The 19,779-nt window shown below is 45.4% G+C and overlaps 1 protein-coding gene and 1 pseudogene across 7 annotated transcripts in view; both read left to right on the top strand.

Annotated features, from left to right (window-relative positions):
* The first annotated feature begins 2,235 nt into the window (after positions 1–2,235).
* NMT2 (N-myristoyltransferase 2) overlaps positions 2,236–19,779 on the top strand; it is a 62,400-nt gene continuing 44,856 nt past the window's right edge. For 5 of the 7 annotated variants that reach the window (XM_054503731.2, XM_054503727.2, XM_054503729.2 and 2 more), the window contains exon 1: positions 2,236–2,451. In XM_054503731.2, the coding sequence (XP_054359706.1) occupies positions 2,342–2,451 (110 nt within the window). In that variant the 5' untranslated portion in view covers positions 2,236–2,341. The remainder of the gene's footprint in view (positions 2,452–19,779) is intronic. The other 2 variants (XM_054503728.2, XM_054503730.2) reach the window with 1 other exon arrangement.
* LOC129045252 (peptidyl-prolyl cis-trans isomerase A-like) lies at positions 7,280–14,638 on the top strand (annotated as a pseudogene).

Below are 19,779 nucleotides of genomic sequence, written 5' to 3'. Positions count from 1 at the left end.
ACTGAAGGTCTTCCAAAATTCATCTGCACAATTTTCCATTTCACCAGGAAATAGTTCTCCTCTAAATGAATAAAATCATGTTGATGTAATCTATTGGAGATTACACTGATTAATAAATAACTGAAACTTGAAAAAATAATACACTGGCAGCCATTCTACAGTGCTCTCATCCACCAAATAAACTTTAGATCTAAGATGCTGGAAGATGCCACTTGGTTCCAATTCTCCAAATTCTGGGATTATGCCAGGGAAATAAGTAAAAATGTTTAGAAACATAGTGTTTCTATACAGGACAGTAGGATTTAGGAAGCCCCAGGGTCATCTGTAAACTTTTCCCTCCTTCCAAAGATTAATGCTGTAAAACATTTGTATTATATAATACTTCAATCCAGTACTGTACCAACTTGTTTCCATTCTGGGGAACAGATGTTCCCTGTTTGTCATTGTTTTCTAGTGTTTCACTGGTTTTTGATGCCCTCATTTTATTTTTCCAGGATTATTTGTTTTCTTATTCTTTTTTAGAGCAGTTCTTAGTCAAAACTTCTTGAAAATTCAGATAAATATATGTCTGCTGAGTTTCCTTTGCCTTAAGTTTTAAAAACTCTTTTAGAGAACCCTTCTGGCAGGTTAGAGTGGCTGATTTGATTGATAGGCTTGCTCCTGACTAGTTTCCTGTTGGTTACCCGAGCCGTCTACGGGTTCTCCAACAATCCATGTTCATAGAGATGAGCTGCAGGACCTAAAGTTTCACAGAGGTGACATGTGACATTTTGCCTCAGAAATAGTTGCAGTTGTTAAAGGCAATATTGTATTTCCTTTTGTGTTTTGGCCCCATTTGCCCTTCTTACAGAATTTTAGTTGTCTCAACGCCATACAGCTGACGGGCTTTGAAATTGCTCTGCAGTTTTCATCTTTTGATACTTCTAGTTCATTGCGTTTTAAAAACATAGTCTCCCTTGGGGGAAAAAGCCATAAAATGCTCCTAGTATCTTCTGCAAATAAAGGACCCACACCAAAAAATTCAGGTGGCTCTTTAAAGTCTCATTTTCCTCACTGAGCGGGTTCTGATGATGATCTTTGCAAAACCACTGCGGAGACTTCCGGTGGCTTAGCAGCACATTTGAACAAGATCATCTCAGCAAAGCAAAGGACAGGGCTGCTCTGTACAGAATGCAATAGCAAATAAAAGAGGCTGAACTTCACAGGTCTTCTATTTGGCAATACTACAGAGTGCCTCCCTTCCCTCTTCTGAGAGAGACAGCGGACAATTTCAGCACAGAAGGCCGTGCACGTCTGCTTGGAAATCTAGGTCATGACCTTGACTTTGGGAAAGCCAGGGTGGCCTACCTGAAACTGTCCAATCCCCCAGCATCGTGGACACGCCTCCATGTCCCTCAAGATGTCTGTTCTGGTCTGAGTCGTCCATAGTAGTGTCCAGGGAAAGCAGGGGTAGCTCAAAAATTTCTGTCAAGAATTTTAGTGCTGCAAGCCTGGTTGGGACAGGGCGGTGGAGGGTTGGAAATACTCTGTTTTGACTTTGAATTTGATTTTATAATGTATTACATAGATTGACAGATGCGAGATGGAATTGTTAACATGCATGTGGAGGGGCGGGAAGATCTTCTGGAAAGCCCCAGCCCTGAGTGCCTACTCCTGAGTGGGAAAAACCTCTGCACGGGTTGGGAGCGCTCCCTAATTCGTCCAGAAGTAAAATCGCATGGCCTGTGTTCCAAAAATGCCGCCACTCAGGACGTCAAGTCTGCACGTTTGCAGCCTTGAGAGCCGAGCCCCAGGCAGAGGCACCGCGCAGGCCTCGATGTGCAGGACTCGGCCCTGTGCAGGGCTGGCCAGGGTGAGCAGGGTTGGAGCTGCCGGGGCGGGGCGAGGCGGGGCCAGCTGGGAGGGGCTGCAGCGGTGGGCGGGGTTAGAGGGCGGGATTGAAGCCGGCAGGGCGGGGAGAGGCGGGGCTTGATGGGAAGGGACGAAGAGGTGGGCGGGGTTCAAGCCCGTGGGGCAGGGCGGGGCCGGCCGGCAGGGCGTGGACGGTGAGGGGCGGGGACGGTGAGGGGCGGGGACGGAGGGCGGGGAGGGGCGGGGACGGCGGGCGGGGAGGGGCGGGGCCGGCCGGCAGGGCGTGGACGGTGAGGGGCGGAGAAGGAGGGCGGTGAGGGGCGGTGAGGGGCGGGGACGGCGGGCGGGGAGGGGCGGGGCGCAGCGCCCGGGCTCCGACTCCAAGCAGTACGGCGGGAGGCACTAGAGGGAGCTGCGGCCGCGCCGGCCGCGCCCGCCCCGCCGCGCCGGCCCGGCCCCGAGCACCGCCTCCCCAGCCAGCGCCGCCGCGATGGCGGAGGACAGCGAGTCTGCGGCCAGCCAGCAGAGCCTGGAACTGGACGACCAGGACACGTGCGGGATAGACGGGGACAATGAGGAGGAGACGGAGCACGCCAAAGGGTAGGGGCGGCGCGCGGGCGCACCGGGCGCGACAGGGCGGGGACCGCGCGCGCCAGGGTCTCCCGCTCGGGGGTGGCTCCCAGGACTGGGGGTTCTTCGGCCGCTCCGCCCCGCGATGGCTTCTCCGTGGCGCGGAGCCCATGGTGAGGTCCGGGGCGCGCGGCTCGCGGGAGAAGGACAGTGCGCTGGGAGGCGAGGCCCGGGGTGGGCGGGGAGGCTGGGGCCCGGGCGGGGAGACGCTACTGTCACCTGCCGCGTGCCCCCGGCCAGCCTCGCCCATCCCCGCCAGCGGCCTGGCCCAGGAGGCGCATGTTGCCCTCGCCCGCGGGTGGCTCCGGTGGGCGCCGAGGAGAGGCGCTACGCCCTTCCCTTTGTGGCGGCCCCAGCCTGGGGTAGGAGGTCGTCCTCCTCTGCCTCCTGCCATCCTTGTTAAGTCCCTTCAGACCCCCTCTCCGCAGCCGCCACCCGAAAAGAATGGGCAAAGACGTGGGTGGAGCGGCGTGGAGGTGCCCCCGGTGGTGTCGGGGCTGCAGGCGGCGAACTGCGCAAAGTTCTGGCGCCGAGGGGGTCCCGGGCCCGGCCCCTGCTGGGGATACTGGGCTTTGCACCGCCTCGCGTGTCCCTAGAGCTCTTCAGAGCAGGGCCGATCCCCTGAACCGGGCTCCCGCTGACCTGGCCGTATCCCGTTTGCAAAGCTGGTATTTGATCTCCAAAACTCGATGCACCACGCATTTTCACACTTGATCGGGTTTCTTAATCCTTTACCTTTGCCCCCGAACCCTGCAGACTTGATTTGCTCTTCTGTTGGAGAAAAGAATTGCTTCAGGTGAAGGCCGGTGTGGATGCTCTCTTTTTAGAGGCAGTGGGTCATTTTAAATAAAAAGTGGTGTCCTTTTGAAGTGCTCTTTGCATTACCCTTTTACCCTATTGGATTCAAACTATGCGCTAGCACAGAGCGGTTCTTGCTACACCCTTAGAAGTGAGATTTTTCGAACCATGGTGATTGATGGAGAAGTGGGTCAGCTTAAAAAACATGATAGGGAGGCCTGAATCACAGATGGTTTACTCAGTTCATAGATTCTTGAAATGATTGATCATTGAAAGTGTAAATCATTTGCATTCTACTTGTCTATTTTAAGATTTGCTATAGAAAGGGACTTTTGACTGACCTCTAATTCATTATAAAATATTAACAAGAAATCAAGAAAAAGAAAAGCTGACTATGTGCCTCTCCCATTTGCAAGTTGTTTTTATCTTTGCCGTGAATACTTCAGTGGCGGCTGCAAGTATCGAATGTTCGAGTCTAGAATATTTTTTTTTAAAGAGAGGAAAGGAAATTGCATAGGAATCTGAACCTGAGCTCTGTTTATGCAGGGATAGAAACGTGCTTGTGATAGATAGCTAAATACAAGTATGTTTTTGAAACGGTAGTTCTAGTGCCAGAAATGGGCCCAGGTGCAGATGCAAGCTGATGGATTAGCTTCAGTACCTGTGTTATCTTTCTGGAGAGACCCTGGACTTTTATTTTCTCTGCTGTAATTTCTGTTTATTGTTCCTCTTTTGACTGATATTCTAGGTTGGGGGCTTGATTAGGACTTCTTTGCTTACACTGTTGAGAATGTCTCTGGTACAAAGAATTCCTCATCTGTGTGCGCATTGATCTGAGCCTGTCCCCCGACACCTTTCAAGAAGCTAAAGTTCCCAGAGTAGCACCCAGAGGCATCTGTGCTGCCTACGGAAGTTTTCAGTTTTGTATATCAGCACATTTTATATATTAGAAAGGTTAATCAAAATTTAGAGATGCCCCATGGACTGAGATGTTTTAACCAAGAGCAGATACCATGATAATAGCTTCTAGTGGGAAAAGATTAACATAATGGATGTATTGTACTCTATTTAAATGTAAAGAGTTTAGGAAAACTCCAAATGACTGCTCTCCTTGGATTGCCTGTTTGGATTTGAATTTAGACAATGTGTGCCAAATTTGGGGGAGTAAATGTGTTTTATTTGGCTCATGTACTGATGATATCGCAGTAGAAACCTAGGTTTTAAGTAGCTCAAGTTTGTAAATGTTAAAATTTGAAAGACTCTTTTTCTATACTCGGCCTCTTCATTCCCATCAGTATAAATAAATAACAAATAATGAGCCTTTGGATGAATCAGTAAGAACATGTTTCACCTCTTAAAGGCAGTTTGTCAATTTGAGGCCACCAGGCAGTGGCCAGTGCAGAGAGGTAATTTACTGAATAGTACTTTTGTGGCCTGAAAGAATTCATTTACCCCACCACTCCGTGTAATGTATTTACTAGTCGTTTTAGACATATTAAGTTGAAACTAGAGCCTCAAATAAAAGGAAAATACCCAATTAGAGTTTTGTTTTGCACCAGAATGTAAGTATGTAAATATGTAAAACTGGGTATGCTTTTCTTTTGTTTTCATGGAATTTTCTTCATGGACTAAAAAGGGTATTTCATTTTATAGATAATGCTAAGAGTCCATGAATGAAATATCAGATGTTTTATGTTTAATTAAAAGCAATGGCGTAAGTATTATAAAATACTTGAGTCTCACTGTCTTTATATCTTGTTTTTCATGGAAAATGTACCCTTTTTTTTTGAGACGGAGTCTTGCTCTGTCATCCAGGCTGGAGTGCAGTGGTGCAATCTCGGCTCACTGCAACCTTCGCCTCCTGGATTCAAGCAATTCTCCTATCTCAGCCTTCTCAGTAGCTGGGATTACAGGCGCATGCCACCACACCCAGCTAATTTTTGTATTTTTAGTAGAGATGGGGTTTCACCATGTTAGCCAGGATGGTCTCATCTCCTGACCTTGTGATCCGCCCACCTCGGCCTCCCAAAGTGCTGGCATTACAGGCGTGAGCCACCGTGCCTGGCCTAAGACGTTTTTAAGAGTTCTTTTTCTTAGAAAGATTGAAGATCTGGTATTGGACAAAGATGAAAACTTTGGAATTCTTTTAACAAAGAACGTAATCTGTCTTCTACCATCCCCAATTTAGGGGGGAAGAAAAAGGAAGTTCTTCTTTGGGCACTATGTTGTTGTATCTGACTTTATCTGTCTATTGTTGAAATTGAGTTGGGAACTTCCCCTTTGTCAGCTGTGTGGTATCAGTGGGAAAATGCAGAAACATATTATGACTTGCAATAGGTTTTCCTTATGGAAAATTTAGGGATAACTCAAAGCTGCCCTTTCTGAAATTTGATCTGTTATCAACTGTATAAATCTAAATGGAAAAATAGATTAACGACAGTCTTTGCCTGAGGGACCTCCTCAAATCAAGAACTGATTTGAATTGATCAAGTATCTGCTAAGACTTGCATCTGAATGGGTGATGTCACCCTTTGGCCCAGAACAAACTTTTTCCAGGGTTGTCTAAATATAGGACATATACTTTGCCATCTTTGTTTATTAGTGCAAATGTACGTTATACATCTATACTAATTAAAATCACTTTATTTTAACAGAACCAAGTTCTACTCCAAGTTCAGGAAATTGATTGTTGTTTCCTTTGAAAACATGTTAATGACTTTTTAAAAATATGCTTATTCAAATATCAAACAATAGGGCCAGGTGTGGTGGCTCATGCCTGTCATCCCAGTGCTTTGGGAAGCCAAGGTGGAGGATCGCTTGAGGCCAAGAATTCAAGATCAACCTGGGCAACACAGCAAGACCCTATCTCGACGAAATAAAAAATGAGCTAGACATGGTGGTGCATGCGTACAGTTCCAGCTACTTGGGAGGCTGAGATGGGAGAATTGCTTCAGCCCAGAGAGCTGTGATTGCACTACTGTACTCCAGCCTGGGCAACAGAATGAGACTCTGTCTAAAAATATACATATATATATATGTATCTCTTATATGTATATATTTATATATATCACATATATAAATATCAAAAAATATCAAATATATAGATATATAAATATCAAATATATAGAGATATATAAATATCAAATACAGATATATAATATCAAATACATAGAGATATATAAATCAAATATATATATAAATCAAATATATATATATCAAACAATAAGTTATATAAGGTAGAGTGAAAGCAAAGCCCCTGGTCACCTTATTTCCCAGAGATGTCACCACTGATAGTTTAATGAACTCACTTTTTAATATGTGTGTGTGTTTAACATCGCTGGGATATTACTGTACCTGGGTGCATTTGTTACCATGTATCTTTCACTGACTCTTGCTGTTGTGTGCTGGAACTTTCTGGGGTGATAGTAATCCAGTTGGGCAGTCATCAACACATGGAGCACTTGCATGTGACAAGTGTGACTGAGCTGAATGTTTTTATTTTATTTGAATTAATTTAAATTTAAATAGCCCCATGTGACTAGTGGCTATCATACTGGACAGCTCAGATCATATTGAGTCTTTGAATTTTGTTTATAAGCTTTCTTGGTACTCAAAAATTTCTGTATTTTATTTCCTGTCTTTGGTAGAATATGTTTAGTTTTCGTTCTTTTTTTCTTCTGTGGATTATCTGTACACATTTTTTTTTTTTTTTTTTTTTGAGGCAAGGTCTCACTCTGTCATCTGGGCTGGAGTGCAGTGGCACAATCTCAGCTCACTACAGCCTTGACCTCCTGGACTCAAGTGATCCTCCCACCTCAGCCTCTCAAGTAGCTAGGACTACAGGCACATGCCACTACACCTGGCTAATTTTTTTATTTTTGTAGAGACAGGGTCTCACTATGTTGTCTAGGCTGGTCTCGAACTCCTGAACTCAAGCAGTTCACCCACCTCAGTCTCCCAAAGTGCTGGGACTATAGGCGTGAGCCACCGTGCCTGGCGATCTGTACATTTTGAACAAGTATGTTTTCATCTATATTTCTTTATCCATATCAAAAAATTAACCACTATTTAAAATATTCTACCATCTCAGAAGAAAAATTGTGTAGGATATTTTGACTTCTTTTCATTTCCTAGGTTTAATTGAAATAACCTGGAATTGTAATTCTTTTATTTTTGCCCTTGTGTCACTAGAGACTTTTTTCTTAACTATTACATGTTTCACATCCCTGTTAGCAAAAACATTTTAGACTTTCCTGACAGCTTTATTGTTTTCATGGGTTTCCATTGTTCCTTATAAAACACATCCTCCCGGCCAGGCGTGGTGGCTCACGCCTGTAATCCCAGCACTTTGGGAGGCCGAAGTGGGCTGATCACCTGAGGTCAGGAGTTCAAGACCAGCCTGGACAACATGGTGAAACCCCATCTCTACTAAAAATACAAAAAAAAATTAGCCAGGTGTGGTGGCGGGTGTATGTAATCTCAGCTACTCGGGAGGCTGAGGCAGGCAGGAGAATCGCTTGAACCCAGGAGGTGGAGGTTGCAGTGAGTCGAGATCGCACCATTGCACTCCAGCCTGGGCGACAGAGCAAGACTCTGTCTCAAAAAAAATAAAAGTAAAAAAGAAAACACATCCTGTCTTTTTCTTCTTTAACAGCATTCTCACATGTTTTTTTTTCTTAGAGTGCGTGGATGATATATTTTGAGTTCTTGCGTGTCTGAAAATGCCATTCTTTTCCCCTCCCACATAATGCATAGCCTGGGTGTGCATGTGACTCTATGATAACAATCGTTTTCCTTGAAACTCCATAAATGTTGTTTTAATATCTTCCAGCATTTACTGGTACGGATGTTGTTTTCTTTGTTTTGTTTTTGATTTTTGAGGCAGAGTCTTGCTCTGTCACCCAGGCCAGGCTGGTCTCGAACTCCTGACCTTGACCTCAGGTGATCCACCTGACTCGGTTCCCCAAAGTGCTGGGACTACAGGTGTGAGCCACTGCGCCTGGCCAGATGCTGTTTTCTCTGCTTCTCTTTCTTTTGTAGGTAACCTTATTCTTTTTGTCTGTTTTAACTTGTTTTCAGTCTAGAAGCTTCTGGCATTTTTTCCCTGTTGTTCTATTACCAAAGGGCTTCCATGTCCTTTGACATGCTGGGGTCACCTTTCCTTTTTTTTTTTATTTTTTTAATTTTTTGAGACAGAGTCTCACTCTGTTGCCCAGGCTGGAGTGCAGTGTCGTGATCTTTGCTCACTGCAACCTCCACCTCCTAGGTTCAAGCGATTCTCCTGCCTCAGCCTCCCTAGTAGCCAGCATTATAGGTGCGCACTACCACGCCCAGCTAATTTTTGTATTTTTAGTAGAGACGGGGTTTCACCACGTTGGCCAGGCTGGTCTCGAACTCCTGACCTCAAGTGATCTCCCCACCTCAGCCTCCGAAAGTGCTGGGATTACAGGCATGAGCCACCGCACCTGGTACCTTTCCTTTACTATCTAAACAAAATGGCCTGAGCTGATACATGTTCATGGGGGTTTCTCGGGGTCTTAAGTTTTCATGGTCCTCAGGCACACCCACACTGCAGCCAACTTGCCCCATCATTGGGCTCCTTGTGCCTGTGTGTCCTTAGAGTGCTCTTTTTCTTCAACATTTGGCCTTGGGTGGAACACGGTTATCTTCAGTTCTCTGTCTCTCACCACCCTCCTCCCAGGAATCACTAAAATCCAGCTATTGTGCACAGCATTTGCTGAAGCATTTGTGGCTAATGAGTAGGGAGGGAGGTCTGATTACAGAGTAGCGCAGAAAACAACTTTGAATTCAGTGTCAGACATCATTGTTCACCAAGAGGAATTTGTTACTGCCCACGCCTTTCTGTGGGTCATGGCTTCCTGTGCTTCTGAGAGTGTCTCCTGATCTTTCTTCTCCTCTTCTCTAAATTGAAGGTCAGCCCAAATGTCCTTTCTTTCATGAAGCCTTCCGCAGCCACTGTGACCAAAGGCGCTGACCCCTGCCGGAGGCCCTGTAGCTCTTAGTGAGTGTATCTTTCCCATGACATCTTTCCCAGTTGCTCTCACCTTATCTCCCCAGCCCTCTGCTCGGGCAGACCCTCATTCTCCTGCCCCAAGCTGTGGCTCCTAGAGGTGAGTTCCTTGTCCACAATCACAAATGGGAGACGTGGGTCTTTGCATCTGTTGCTTAATGTGTGTGTAGCATCTACCAACCAGCTCAAGTAAAAGGTTTTATTTTGCTGGGCGCAGTGGCTCACGCCTGTAATCCCAGCACTTTGGGAGGCCGAGGCGGGTGGATCACCTGAGGTCAGTATTTCGAGAGCAGCCTGGGCTACATAGTGAAACCCCGTCTCTACTGAAAATACAAAAATTAGTCTGGCATGATGGCGGTCACCTGTAATCCCAGCTACTTGGGAGGCTGAGGCAGAATTGCTTGAACCCGGGAGACGAAGATCACTTTATAAGCACACACTGCAGTGAGCCGAGATTGCGCCACTGTACTCCAGTGAGCCTGGGTGACAGTGAGACTCTGTCTCAATAAATAAATAAATAAATATTTTAAAAAGGTTTTATTTAAATATACAATAGGTTATCTGAAAATAATGTATGGCTGGACTTTATTAGAATTAAACATTAGAAAGTCAAGTACCCAAGGTCCATCTGTCTTTCTAACCTCTCTCCCTTTCTGTCTCCCTCTCTGTCAACTAGACTGCCCCAAGCATCTGTTCCTTAGTTCAGATTCTCCAGAAAGGTTCTCACTGGTTTCTGGCCAAGAAAGGGATTATCCAGGCATGATTCAGTCCACTGTGATGGGGAAGGGAAAGAGAGGGGTGGGAGAGAATTGCGTGGTACAACATGGCCACTGAGGGCCACACCTTTGGTGAGACCTGTGGGCAAAGGGAATTTTCAGGGAAGGACATAGTGAACAATGCTGGCACCTTGCTGGGACTGAATTGTATCTCCCTCCCAATTCATATGTTAAAGCCGAAATCTCCAAGGTGATGCTGTCTGGAGGTGGCACCTTTGGGGGGTAAGTAGCTCACAAGGGTGGAGCCCCCATGAATAGGATCAGTGTATGCTTATAAAGAGATAGAGTCCAGTGCTTTGTTCCTCTGCCGAGAATGAGGCCCTCACCAAAGACCTGACCCTGCTGGCACCCTGATCTTGGTGGACTTCCAGCCTCCAGAACTGTAAGAAATAAATGTCTGTTCTTTAAGTAATCAGTCTATCATATTCTGTAATAGCAGGCTGAACTAAGACACACCTCAAAACATGTCTGCAGAACACAGCGTGTGTCTGCCTGTCTACTCACAGGTAGATTGTGTGCATGGAGACAGCACTTTCAGTCTCCGATCCTTAGGATACCTGGTACCTTGCATGTGTTTGTAACTTACTAAAGATTTGCGGAATGGATTCCAATCGCTCTTAATTCCCATTGACAAATTTATTTCAAATGGTCTTTATTTTATATGCATTAAGAATATGTGAAGGCTTTTGTTTTTCTACTTCTCATTGAGAGGACTTTGGCTGTAGAGTTTTTAGTTTTGGTCTGCTATATAGGGCCCAACATTTTAAAATGATAACTAATTTTTTGAACTCTTGGCATATGCTTATGTATTTTTCTTTTTTTTTTTTTTTTTTTTTTGAGACAGAGTATCGCTCTGTTACCCAGGCTGGAGTCTGGAGTGCAGTGGCGTGATCTTGGCTCACTGCAACCTCCACCTCCTGGGTTCAGGAGATTCTCATGCCTCAGACTCCCAAGTAGCTGGGATTACAGGCGCCTGCCACCATGCCCGGCTAATTTTTGTATTTTTAGTAGAAATGGGTTTTTGCCGTGTTGGCCAGGATGGTCTTGAACTCCTGACCTCAAGTGATCCGCCCTCCTTTGGCCTCCCAAAGTGCTGGGTCTACAAGCGTGAGCCGCCGCGCCCGGCCTTATATATTTTCCCTGGTTGACTCATTACAATAACAAATGAAGAGATTGAGGCTTATCAGTTTTAATAACTTATCCAGGCCATAACTCAAATTCAAACTTAGCTTTTAAGTCTATCTGACTGTAAATCTGTTGCTTTTCACTAAACTACAGTCTCTTGGACTCTCAATAAGAGTAATTTGATAATGTCTCAAGGTCTTTTTCTTTATGATTCATTGATTGATTACCAACCTGAACACCTTTGGAGCCAAAATTCACCAGTGTAATGGGTCAATGAATTAATTTTTTAAAAATCATACATTTCTTTGCTTAAAGAATATTGCAAATCAATAATTAGGAACTCTATTCTCTCTAGTCCCTTAAAGGACTCCTTTAATTTTATAGCATCAGTGTACTTAGTAACAAGTTTTTTTCTTTTTTGCTTCTTTCATGGCTTAATCATCTCTTTTCTGACTGCCTTACCTGTAGCCTCGTACATATCAGCACCCCTTTCTCTGGAGCCTCTGCCCCCTGCCCCCAGCATCACCATCATTCAGAGTTCCAGGAGGCCAGGTTCCTGTGAGAAGTGACGTGGCCCACGGAATCTGGTTTTGCATCTCCTGGGTGAAAGCGCTGCCGGGAGGTACCCACTTCAGCCCTCTTGTACCCCAGTGCTGCAGCCTATGCCCAATCTGCCCTGGATGGTGGCTGTTTGTGGGTGGTTTGAGTAAGTTAGAGGCCTGTCATGCTTTCCCAGCCTTAGGAGAAAACCTGGTTGGAGTCAAGGACTGAATTGGGATGTCACCTTTACAGTTTCTGTTTTGTTTAGTGCACTTCTGTTCCTGGCTTAAACTCACATGCCCCGGGGAAATAGGGACTTCTTTATTCCCGTGGCTGTGTTCCCTCAGTGTTCCAGCTCATATAGTACCTTCCCAGAGAAGGTTGGGGATTCAGTTAATGTAAGAAATTCCCATCGTTTTTTCCTTTAGTGTTTCTTTTTTTTGGGAGGGCAGGGGGATAGTTGTTCTTCACTACTTTAGGGATATTTATTAACATTTTAAGAAAACTGAAGAAAGAACCAGTGAAAGCAGAGTGCTTATTTTGGTTTCCAAATGAAGTTTTTAAAAAGTTTGTTTGCGAAACCACTTTTTTTTTTCTTTTTTTTTTTTTTGAGACAGAGTCTAGCTCTGTCGCTCAGGCTGGAGTGCAGTGGCGCAGTCTTCTTGGCTCACTGCAACCTCTGCCTCCTGGGTTCACACGATTCTTCTGCCTCAGCCTTCTGAGTAGCTGGGATTACAGGCGCGTACAACCATGCCCGGCTAATTTTTGTATTTTTAGTAGAGACGGGGTTTCACTGTGTTGGTCAGGCTGGTCTCGAACTCCTGAGCTTGTGATCCTCCCGCTTTGGCCTCCGAAAGTGCTGGGATTACAGGCGTGAGCCACCACGCCTGGCCTGAAACCACATTTTTAGTGTAGAACATTCGAATGAATCACTAAGCAAAAATGCCATGCCTTGGTATATTCATATATACATTTTCCTATTTATAAATATTTACAAAAATGCAAATATAGTAGGCCCCCTGTATTAGTCCATTCTCATGCTGCTATAAGGATGTACGTTAGACTGGGTAACTTTTAAAGGAAAGAGGTTTAATTGACTCACAGTTCTGCATGGCTGGAGAGGCCTTAGGAAACTTACTCTCATGGCAGAAGGGGAAGCAAACACATCCTTCTTCACAGGGTGGCAGGAGAGAGAAGAATGAGAGTGAGGGAGGTGCAAACCCCTTTATAAAATCATCAGATTTCATGAGAACTCATTCCCTGTCATGAGTACAGCATGAGGGTAACCACCCCCATGATTTAGTTACTTCCCGCCGGGTCCCTCCCATAACACGTGGGGATTATGGGAACTACAGTTCAATATGAGATTTGGGTGGGGACACAGCCAAACCTCATCACCCCCCTTATCTGTGATTTTGCTTTCTGCAGTTTCAGTTACCCTTGGTCAACGTCAGTTTGAAAATATTCAATGGAAAATTCCAGAAGCAATTCCGAAGTTTTAAATTTCATGCCCTTCCGAGTAGCGTGATGAAATCTGGGACCATCCCACCCTGTCCCGCCCTGGATGTGACTCCTCCCTTTGCCAGCGTCCCCACCTGCAGGTCACTTAGTAGCCATCTCTGTGATCAGATTCGCTGTCTTGGAATCACAGTGCTTGTGGTCAAGTCTCCCGTACTTCATGGCCCTAAAGCACAAGAGGAGGGGCACTGGCAATTCGGATACACCATAGAGAAACCATAAAGTGCTTTCTTAAGTGAAAAGGTGAAAGTTCTCAATAAGAAAAGAAGATCATATACTGTGGTTGTAAGAAGGAATCCTTCAGGCCAGATGCAGTCGCTCACGCCTATAATCCCACTGTTTTGGGAGGCCAAGGTGGGAGGATCACTTGAGCCCAGGAGTTCAAGATCAGCCTGGGTATATAGCAAGATCCTGCCTCTACAAAAAAAAAAAAAAAAAAAAAAAAATAAGCCAGGCACAGTGGCACACACCTGTATTCCTAGCTACTCAGGAGTCTGAGGCGGGAGGATCACTTGAGCCCAGAAGTTCAAGGCTGCAGTGAGCTATGATTGCATCACTGCACTTCAGCCTGGGTGACAGAGTGAGACCCAGTCTCTTAAAAAAACCAGCAAAAAGGCTTTGCAGACGCCACTGCCACCAGGAGCCCTGTACTATCAGCCATGGTCAACCCCACCGTGTTCTTCAACATCGCCGTCAATGGCAAGCCCTTGGGGAGAGTCTCCTTCGAGCTGTTTGCAGACAGGTTTCCAAAGACAGAAAACTTTCGTGCTCTGAGCACTGGAGAGAAAGGATTTGGTTATAAGGTTTCCTGCTTTCACAGGATTATTCTGGGGTTTACGTGTCAGGGTGGTGACTTCACACGCCATAATGGCACTGGTGGCAAGTCCATCTACAGGGATAAATCTGATGATGAGAACTTCATTCTAAAACATACAGGTCCTGACATCTTGTCCATGGCAAATGCTGGACCCAACACAAACGATTCCCAGTTTTTCATCTGCACTGCCAAGACCGAGTAGTTGGATGGCAAGCGTGTGGTCTCTGGCAGGGTGAAAGAAGGCATGAAGATTGTGGAGGCCCTGGAGCACTTTGGGTCCAGGAATGGCAAGACCAGCAAGAAGATCACCATTGCTGACTGTGGACAACGCTAATAAGTTTGACTTGTGTTTTATCTTAACCACCAGACCATTCCTTCTGTAGCTCAGAGTAGCACCCCACCACCCCATTTGCTTGTAGTATCCTAGAATCTTTGTGCTGTCACTGCAGTTCACTTTGGGTTCCATGTTTTCCTTGTTCCCTTCCGTGTCTAGCTGGATTGCAGAGTTAAGTTTATGACTATGAAATAAAAACTAAATAACAAAAAAAATAATAATCTACCCATAAAATTGTGAAAAAGGAAAAATACCTTTGTGCATAGGCTATTCAGTTTAGGAGTGGGTACTAGCCATGGTTTTAGGCATCTCCTGGGAGACTTGGAACGCCTTCTTGAGGATAAGGGGCACCTACTGTATACTGTTTGTATTCATCTGTTGTCATTTGAAAGGACGTGAATGTCTTTCCAGATCACCGCACAGCCTGCACCTGAGTCAGGTCAATTGGCTGGCCATCCGTCATGTGGTTCTACACAGGGTACCATTATTTATTTAGCCCCCTATCGCTGGACCCTCATGGCCAAGGCTGCCAGTGGGCCCCTTCTTCCACAATGACACTGTTCTGGGCACCTGGAGGGCCCCACTCATCCCTCCTGCTGGCTGGGATATGCGTATCCGTGGTAGGAAGTCATCCCAGAGCACCTGCACCAAGCCAGCATCCTGGGGGCAGGGGAGACAGGATAGAGGGAGCCAGCCCTGCTGTCATCTTAGGGCACAAATTCCCCACTGAGGGATGCAGAGACCTTTTCACGAAAGATAAACGTGCTTGTGTTGTGAGCGGCTGTTATTTTGGGCCTGGAGCCCACGCAGCTCAACCTGTATACTAACTAATAAAACATCTGTGTGTAGGCCAGGCACGGTGGCTCACGCCTGTAAGTAATCCCAGCACTTTGGGAGGCTGAGGCGGGTGGATCACGAGATCAGGAGATTGAGACCATCCTGGCTAACACAGTGGAACCCTGTCTCTACTAAAAATACAAAAAAAAATTAGCCGGGCGTGGTGGCGGGCGCCTGTAGTCCCAGCTACTCAGGAGGCTGAGGCAGGAGAATGGTGTGAACCCGGGAGGCGGAGCTTGCAGTGAGCCGAGATCGGCCACTGCACTCCAGCCTGGGTGACAGAATGAGACTCTGTCTCAAAAAAAATAAAATAAAATAAAACAAAACATCTGTGTGTAGCTTTGGCCTTAGAGACATTTTCGTGTTTTCATTATGTTACTTTTTGAATAAGTAGTATGACCTGTTCAAAGGTCAGCTGTGTGGTACAAAATTCAAAAGGCATCAAGGGGAGGCAACGAAGTTAAGTCTCATTCTCTCTGCACTGAACTTCTCCCCGATAGGCAGCTGCTGTTGCGGGCTCTTGGTGTGTCCTTCCAGTGGCGGCAAGGCTGGGAGCATGTGCACACGTGTGCCTCCGCAGGCCTTCAACACAAATGGCAGCATGCCTCTTGATTTTTCACTAACAGCGTATCTCGGGGGTCTTTATGTATCAAAATACATAGATCAACCTCCTTTTAGTTTTACTGTATTTTTTTAGAGATGGCGGAGGGGAGGTCTCACGGTGTTACCCAGGCTGGTCTGGAACTCCTGACTTCAAGTGATCCTCTGGAGTTGCTGGGATTACGGGCGTGAGCCACCGTGTTCGGCTCCAACAACCTCCTTTTTAAAAAGGCTGTATATGGGTCCTTTCCACTCAGAGACTCCTCTCTATATAGAAAGAGCTGTTTCTCTTTCCCTTCTCTTCTATTAAACCTCCATTCCAAAAAAAAAAGGGGGGCTGCTGTATATTGTAGCATCGAATGGATACACCATTACCTCTTCAATCCATCCCCTATTAGTAGACAGTAAGGTAGTTTTTAGTCTTTTGTGCTAGTACACAGGGCTGAAGTTAATATCCTTGTACGTGTATTACCTCTCCAGACTATTTCCTGATGATTATTTAAAAATCTCAGTTAAGTTTTAGGAAGGCAGTGTGGTGTGTTGAGATGAGTTTTAAACCAGGAACCAAGAAGCTTCCTTCACTAACCCTCCCTTGGACTTTGGAAGTCAGTTAACCCCCTGGGGATGAGTGTCTTTATTGGTAAATGAAAAAAACTGCTTAAAAGGAGCCATGTGTCTTTAAAACTCATGATTTGACAAAGTACATACTTTGTCCTGGGCCTGACCCCATCCTCAGGGATAACAGAAGGCTGGGGAAGGTTCTGAGAGGGAATAGCTCTGAGAAAACCCAGACTTTATGTATCAGGGACTCATCAGACCCCAGCATTCTTCTTGAGTTGACTTTTTGCTGTCACTTCCTAAGGAAAAGGGGAAAAGATAGGTTTTGGCAAAGGAGAGACCCCAGTCCTGCTTGTCCCAGCTTTAAGCCATCCCTTCTAGACACTGCCACTTGCTCCTTGTCTTGTAGACAACTTCTCAGAGCTCTGTGGTATTTGTCTGCTTTTTAAAAATTTATTTGTTTCTTTCCTCTACCGTCCCAGAGTGGACCATGACCTCTGGCTCCCTTTTGGATCTGGGAGGTGCATTTCCTTTTGTGTTTGAGGACTCCAGGTTCACCTTTGTGCTTCCTGGTGAAAAGCGCCATTTGTACAGCCTCACCAACTTGTCTTTGACCTTTGACTTTGCTCATAGAAATTGTTTTTTCCGTCTCTCATCTCTGGCCTTTGCCCTTGGACACATATCACAGACTCATATCACAGCCTTGGATCAAGCTATCTCATATTTCTATGTTTGAGTATTACAACTTTTGTTTTGTTTTGTTTTTGTTTTTGAGACAGAGTTTTACTCTGTTGCCCAGGCTGGAGTGCAGTGGCACGATCTTGGCTCACTGCAACCTCTGCCTCCCAGGTTCAAGCAGTTCTCCTGCCTCAGCCTCCTGAGTAGCTGGGATTACAGGCGCGTGCCACCACACCCGGCTAATTTTTTATATTTTTGGTAGATACGGGGTTTCACCATGTTGGCCAGGCTGGTCTTGAACTCCTGACCTTAGGTGATCCACCCGCCTCAGCCTCCCAAAGTGCTGGGATTACCGGCGTTAGCCACCACACCCAGCCAATTTTTTTTTTCTTTTTAAAACTGTCTAGAACTCAACTCTTCTGAGCCACCAGCTCCCTTGAGGCTCATAAGCCACGGATCTGTCCCTGTTTGTCTGTCAAATGGCTGAACAATTTGAATTTCATCTTCCATTGTATATAATGATCTTAAAGATATGTAAATAACAAATTTTTAAAGCATTTAAAATATTTCTTCCTGTATTCCGACCTTGCACTGTCTACAAAGACAGGTCTTACTTCACAAACTAAACTTCATGCGAGACGTGTTTCTGGCCAATGAGTGTTATATGAAAGTTTATTATAGTTTAACATTATCTCTTATCAGAATTGGGCTTTTGTGTGATGTAGACACCAAAATTGTTTGATAATTATGAAAGGAGGAGGCTGGCCAGGCACTGTGGCTCACACCTACAATCCTAGCACTTTGGGGGGCTGAGGCGGGCAGATCACCTGAGGTCGGGAGTTCAAGACCAGCCTGACCAACATGAAGAAACCCCGTCTCTACTAAAAATACAAAAATTAGCTAGCATGGTGGCGCATGCCTGTAATCCCAGCTACTTGGGAGGCTGAGGCAGGAGAATTGCCTGAACCCAGGAGGTAGAGATTGCAGTGAGCCGAGATTGCACCATTGCACTCCAGCCTGGGCGGCAAGAGTGAAACTCCATCTCAAAAAAAAAAAAAAAAAAAAAAAAGAAAGGAGGAAGCTAATGAGAATATACATTCCCACATTTCAAATATGGTACAGGTTTAGGAGAACCAAAAACTTGGAACAACCCAATATGTAAGAAGAGGGATTAGTTAGTAAACTAGACCAGAAGCTAGCGAAGAGGGACTAGTTAACAAACTGGACTAGAAGCTAGCAAAGGGGATCATCAAGATTCCTCTCTTCCAGCCACGCTTGTATTGATTCCAGGGCTTATTGTTCAGCCATTGTCTAGAGCTAGGCATCCTCTGCTGCTAACACCTGTGTAAATATTTAAATTATTGGCTAGTCTCACAGTCACCTTTATCCAAAGCTGTAGCCTCAATAGCTGTAGCCACCTGCCTGCCTGATGGATCTTTGATGATGATCTTTGTCCCTCACTGGCCATACACTTTTGGGACGGCTCTGAGCTCTGAGCCTTCTAGGGCTTGTCCATGACTTACTGCTTTGCACAGAGACGATGTTGCTTTGTAGATACTTCCTACACCAATCCCAAGAGGAGAAGGGGCACACTAAGTATGGGTTGAAGCTACCAGACCCATGATGGAGCTGAAATCCTACTTTAGATGAGGCCGTAGTGCAGCCAGATGATGACAGCTGGAAGGTTGGCTTCCTGCTCTGGACTCTGCATTACACTTGGGAAAAAAAGAGTAAAGAAACTCATACTGGAATTACACAAATGAACCACTGACAAAAACAAACTCATTTGTGTGACTTCGTCAAACCCTGAACTGCAGGTGAAATCCATTATTGAATTTGATGGTCACATGATCAACTTAGGTAAGATGGGTGCCCCGATCCAGGATGAGGACCAACTTTGGCCAGTACACCCTGATAACCTGAGTTAACCTTAGCCAACTTCCCCAACTGTGGGTGTGAATTCTCCTCCAGCAGCAGGTAGTGTGATGAACCTTTGGGTTACCTTTGTTTTTTATCAACTGTACCAAAACCTCATATTTTTTTCCTAGTAGTGTTATTCCTTCTAGTGAAGTGTTTTGGTATTCCAACCAGAACACTGGGGCATGTGCACACACATAGCACAAAGATCTATTACATTTCCATAAAATAGGTGAATAAAAAATGTCCAAATGTCACAATTAGGCAGTTTACAAAAGAGCTAAAAATTGCTGGTAATTATCTGAAAAGATGGTCAACCCAAGGAAGTACGTAAATGAGAGACAACGTAGGGTAGTAATTATGTGGATTTTGGAGCCAGACTGTCTGGATTCAAGTCCTGATTCTGCCATTATTAGCCATGTGACCTTTGGCAAATTACTTAAGCTCTCTCTATTTCAGTTTCCTCATCTATAAAATGGGAATAATAATAATAATAGCACTTACCTCCGAGTGTGACAGTTTACAAAGTTGATATCTGTAGGGTGCTTGGTACAGTGCCTGACACATAGTAAGTGTTGCAAAGTGTTTCCTGCTGTGGTGATGATTGTGATGGTGATGATGGTGGTGATGATGATGGTGATGATGGTGGTGATGATGATGGTGATGATGGTGGTGGTGATGATGGTGATGATGATGGTAATGATGGTGGTGATGGTGATGATGATGGTGGTGATGATGGTGATGATGGTGGTGATAATGATGGTGGTGA

This window comes from Pongo pygmaeus, chromosome 8 (genome assembly GCF_028885625.2).
Source record: "Pongo pygmaeus isolate AG05252 chromosome 8, NHGRI_mPonPyg2-v2.0_pri, whole genome shotgun sequence".
NCBI classification, from domain to species: Eukaryota; Metazoa; Chordata; class Mammalia; order Primates; family Hominidae; genus Pongo; species Pongo pygmaeus.
This window is presented reverse-complemented; position numbering and strand designations above follow the sequence as displayed.